This window comes from Ovis canadensis, chromosome 11 (genome assembly GCF_042477335.2).
Source record: "Ovis canadensis isolate MfBH-ARS-UI-01 breed Bighorn chromosome 11, ARS-UI_OviCan_v2, whole genome shotgun sequence".
Lineage (NCBI taxonomy): Eukaryota > Metazoa > Chordata > Mammalia > Artiodactyla > Bovidae > Ovis > Ovis canadensis.
The window spans coordinates 63,681,413-63,686,265 of record NC_091255.1 but is presented as its reverse complement, the minus strand read 5'-3'; the positions used below and the strand labels follow the sequence as shown (position 1 = coordinate 63,686,265).

The 4,853-nt window shown below is 59.1% G+C and overlaps 1 protein-coding gene across 1 annotated transcript; it reads left to right on the top strand.

The window, feature by feature from the left end:
* Positions 1–97: 97 nt before the first annotated feature.
* On the top strand, positions 98–4,430 carry CDK3 (cyclin dependent kinase 3). The gene is made up of 7 exons (XM_069542176.1): positions 98–882; positions 1,213–1,290; positions 1,371–1,491; positions 1,626–1,796; positions 1,880–1,981; positions 2,254–2,457; positions 3,700–4,430. The coding sequence occupies exons 1-7, from the start codon at positions 767–769 to the stop codon at positions 3,823–3,825; spliced, it is 918 nt and encodes a 305-aa protein (XP_069398277.1). The 5' UTR covers positions 98–766; the 3' UTR covers positions 3,826–4,430.
* Positions 4,431–4,853: the final 423 nt, after the last annotated feature.

Genomic DNA, 4,853 nt, shown 5'->3' with positions numbered 1-4,853 from the left:
GCTTTGCGTGCACGTGGTGCAGTGCCGGCAGAGGCCAGGAGGGGGAGCCTCGGAGCAGACGGCCTGCCTGGCAGAGAGGCCGCAGGATCGCAGGGTTTCTGGTGAATTCTGGGCTGAGGGCCTGAGGGGAGGCTGCTGGTGGCAGGTGGCCCAGGACCGGGTGGAGGGGCCCAGGACCAGGTGGAGGGGCCCAGGAAGCAGCAGGGGCCACTCCTGCCAAGGTTCTGCCCTCAGGAGGTCGAGCATCTCCAAACAGGCAGGGCCCAGCCCCTCGCCCTGGCCACAAAGCCTAGTGCGGCGCTGTGACTTCTGAAGCCCTTCCTGACCCCTGACCTCCGCCCCAAATTGACCCTGGGCCCCCCAGGGCAGCCCCTCTGGGCAGCCTCCCTCCCTGGGGCCGGGACCCAGGCAGGGGCGGGTGCTGGGCAAGGGAAGTTTGGACCCTCCTGCGCTCCGTAGCCCGGCTCTGGGGCAGCTGCTTCCTGGGGCCTGGGGGTTCCTGCCCGGCCTGGGCTGCAGCCTCCCTGCATGACAGGTTCCTGGGGATGGGCTGGGGCTGGGGTGGAGGGTGGGAGCTGGGCCTGGGCCTGGTCCACCTCGCCGGCAGAGCAGGGTGAGCCCTGGGGGCCACAGGCCTCAGAAACCCCGGGCGCCTGGGTGGGGGGGCCCAGCAAGGGTGTGCCGAGGAGGCTGAAGGGGCAGCAGGGGTGCTGGGCACGGGGGGAAATGCCCCAGGCGCCTCTATTTCCAGGGCAGCTCTGCGGACATGGACGTGTTCCAGAAGGTGGAGAAGATTGGAGAGGGCACCTATGGGGTGGTGTACAAGGCCAAGAACAAGGAGACTGGACAGCTTGTGGCCCTGAAGAAGATCAGGCTGGATTTGTGAGTGCTGGGGTAGCCTCTGAGACCCCCTGGTTTGGAGTGACCCAGCTATCCGCCTGACCCTCATCTCAGAGTCTTGTATTCGACTCCTTTTCTTTTGACTGCTGCTCACTCACGTAGCAGGGGGTGCAGCCCTCATTCATCCTCACCCTGACCAGGCTTCGCCCCAGGCCTCTGGCAGTGATAAGTACGTGCCCAGGAGGGTCCCATTGCTAGGAGGTGGGCCATCCTTATGTTATATATAAAACAGCCCCCCAACCCTCCCCACCCCCCTGGCAGAAGCACCCTGCCCAGCTTCTCACTCCACTGCTGCACCTTCCTCTCCTCCAGGGAGACCGAGGGGGTCCCAAGCACTGCCATCAGGGAGATCTCCCTGCTCAAAGAGCTTAAGCACCCCAACATCGTCAGGTGAGGCGGGCAGGGGATGGGGCAGTGGGCCTGTCCCAGCCCGACTCGGAGCCGCGTGCTGACTGGTACCGCCTGGCCAGGCTGCTGGACGTGGTTCACAGAGAGAAGAAGCTTTACCTGGTATTTGAGTTCCTTAGCCAGGACCTGAAGAAGTACATGGACTCTACCCCGGCCTCCGAGCTCCCCCTGCACCTAGTTAAGGTACCGGGAGAAGGACGGGCTGACCAGCAAGGGGGCCATTGTTTGACCAGCAAGTCAGCCCCAAAGACTTGCTTGACCAGCCCCTGCCCACCTCCACTCTGCCAGCTCCTTCTTTCTCTTGCCCACTGTTCCAGAGTTACCTCTTCCAGCTGCTGCAGGGGGTGAGCTTCTGCCACTCGCATCGGGTCATCCATCGAGACTTGAAGCCGCAGAATCTGCTCATCAATGAGTTGGGGGCCATCAAGCTAGCTGACTTTGGACTGGCTCGAGCCTTCGGGGTGCCCCTGCGCACCTACACCCATGAGGTACCAGGGGACAGAGAGGGAGAGAAGGGATGTCACCTGTGCACCCAGCCGCCCTGAATGGTGCTGTTTCCTTGCTCCCCCAGGTGGTGACACTGTGGTATCGTGCCCCTGAGATCCTCTTGGGCTGCAAGTTCTACTCCACTGCTGTAGATATCTGGAGCATTGGTTGCATCTTTGCAGAGATGGTAGACAGAGGGATAAACATGGCCAGAGGGAGGCCACAGGCAGGGTCCTCCTGGGGTAGGGGGGGTGTGGGGGCTGTGATTTTCCTATTAAAAGTAGATTAAGGGATGTTTGGGATTGGGCTAAAGGTCTTTTTCCAGAAAAGGTCAGGATTTTTAGCATACCCCTGGGAAAGATGTCTGGAAGGTGCCTCCCTGGTCTGGCTTCTCGTCTGGTACTGGGTTCTTTATGACAAGGGAACAGACCCCACACTTTCTCCCCTTCCCCATTCCAGGTGACCCGCAGAGCCCTGTTTCCAGGCGACTCTGAGATTGACCAACTCTTCCGTATCTTTCGGACCCTGGGGACACCCAGTGAGGCCATGTGGCCAGGAGTCACCCAGCTGCCTGACTATAAGGGCAGTTTCCCCAAGTGGACCAGTAAGGGGCTGGAGGAGGTCGTGCCCAGCCTGGAGCCAGAGGGCCAGGACCTGCTCTTGGTAGGTACAGGTGGGCGGCAGGGAGGCCAAGGCCTCCTCACGCCAGCTGCTGCTCTCCCTAGAAGTGTCCGCTTTGTCATCCAGCCTCTAATGTAACCCTGGCTCCTTCTGGGGCAAGACCGGTCTCTTTTCTGACCTCTGTACACAGTTGGCTTGTCCCTGTGTGTATCAGTTGCACCTGGAGGCCTCTCGCACAATAAGTCCAATGTTCGTCATCCTTTTTAAAACTTCTCTCTTCCAGTTAGCTTTGTTTTCACGCTGTGATGTATGTGTATGCTCAGTCACTCGGTCGTGTCCAACTCTCTGTGGCCCTTTGGACTGTAGCCACCAGGCTTCTGTGTCCATGGGATTCTGCAGGCAAGAATGTTGGAGTGGGTTGCCATTTCCTACTCCAGGGGATCGTCCCAATGCAGAGACTGAACCCAGGTCTCTCACGTCTCCTGCGTCGGCCGGTGGATTCTTTTCCGCTGGGAAGCCCTGTACCGGGATAATGTGCCCTTTCTCTTGGTTGGCCTGTGTTTTGGTGATTTTTTTCTTGTGGTTATTATTCAGAGCAGGCTGCCTCCTCGCTTCCTCAGCCCCCGCCACAGTCTTCGGTCACCACTCCAGGTGTACCGTCTCGACCCCTTGGGCTGGCCCAGGCTGGGATGCCCAGAGGGGTCCAGGGATCCATTCTTGCCCCCAAAGACTCGGAGCACATTTCTCTCTTGAGTCTGACGTTGGGTCACAGGAAGGCAGGGCAGCAACTTCATCTTCATGCTGTGTGCCCAGCTTTCCCAAGGGCTGTGTGGGTCTCCCAACCCAGTGCTGGGGGACAGCATGGACTTCCCACCAAGACTCCTCACCCTCCATCCTGGCTGCTTTAAGGTGGGGAGGTCCTTCTACCCCCTAGCTGGGTTTAGGGGATTTTGTTTCTGCCCCAGTCTCAAGCATGCTCCCTGGACGTGCTTGGCCCCTCTTCCTGATACTTAGATCTGTCTCAACTAGAAGTGGGCTGGAGCCTGGAAAGCTAAGGACGAGGAGAGACTGACTCAGCCTCAGTAGCATGAAGGAGACAGGGGGTGACTCAACAGGGCTGGACTAGAATAAAGTCTTTGTCCCCAGATTCCGGGAGTGTCTGGAACTGGTTCTCCAGCTGGGAGGTAGTGGCTTTGGGCCGCTCTGGGTTTGAAGGCAGTTGCTTTGGGGCTATGGGGCCCTGGCCACACCCGGGGTCCAGCCTCTCTCCTCCTCTCTCTGCAGCAACTCCTGCAGTACGACCCCAGCCGGCGGATCTCAGCCAAGGCCGCCCTGGCCCACCCGTACTTCTCGTCCACCGAGACCTCCTCAGCGCCCCACCAGTGTGTGCTGGAGCGTTTCTGCCGCTGAGAATGTGCGAGGCCCACTGCCTCAAAGCCCCTCTGCAGCACCCCCCCCACACCCTGCCGCCGCCACCTCCCTATTCACTCCCCAAGAAAGGGGACACACCTGGGGACAGAGCAGTTTGGCATCAGCTGTCCGAGGGCTGAGTTTGGGTTAGTCCTGCCAGCAGGCTAGCAAGTTCCTGTGTTGTTTGCTGGGTTTGCCTCTTCAAGATGGGGGGACAGAAGCCCCCTGCCTGAGGAGGCCCATTAGAGGCGGGGTCCCTGGGCACCAGACTGGCAGGTGCCAAGGAGAGCAGAAAGCCTGCCCGGGCCGCCAGCAAGGCCCTCCTAGCGCCCCTTGGCCGCCCCACCCTTGGCTGCAGAGCAAGACCCCCAAGGAAGGGGTTCCCCCCAAGCTGATCCTTTTGGATTTAAAATGTTATGGGGGAAGAGTTGAGTTCCAGTTAAGAGTCTCATGTTAAAACAGGAGGCGGAGCAAGGAGGAGAGGCCATTTTCCTGATCCCAGGGGGAGGTTGGATGTTCTAAGTAGCTGTTTCATCATTGCGGATATGCTTACGTTTGTATGACTCTGGCTTCAAGAACAGAAAATGAAAGTGATATATTCCTGAGTTTTCTAGTGTTTCTCTCCGCTCTGGGAGGACGCCGGGGACGTGCCAACAAGGGGGAGGTTGACAGAGGGCTGGAGACAGCTTCTGCCCTGAACTAGGTGGCCCTGACCTGGCTGTGGGGAAGGCCTGATCCTCCATGACCTGCCCCTCTCAGGTCCTTCCCGGAGTGAAAGGAGCTGAAAGTCCCCGTTCCCAGCAGGGCCAGCTGGGTGTGTCCACTCCCCACCTAGGAGTGCCTTCCCTCCTGCTCACGCCCCAGAAATATCGACTCTGTTCTCAAATGTGAACAAGACACCAGGGGAAACCAGCCAAAAGACGTAGATTGGCTGGGCAGATGAAAATGTGTACTTCCGCTTACCACCTCACTCAGCCCCCTCGAATTGTATGTAATTATTTTATACCATTAGGTTAGTCATGTTTCCA

Bases quoted from the DNA above. Each gene is read 5' to 3' on its own strand.
- CDK3 (XM_069542176.1), top strand. From the start codon at position 767: ATGGACGTGTTCCAGAAGGTGGAGAAGATTGGAGAGGGCACCTATGGG. The intron at 1,982-2,253 runs GTAGACAGAGGG...TCCCCATTCCAG, and splicing joins GTTGCATCTTTGCAGAGATG to GTGACCCGCAGAGCCCTGTT. The intron at 2,458-3,699 runs GTAGGTACAGGT...CTCTCTCTGCAG, and splicing joins AGGGCCAGGACCTGCTCTTG to CAACTCCTGCAGTACGACCC.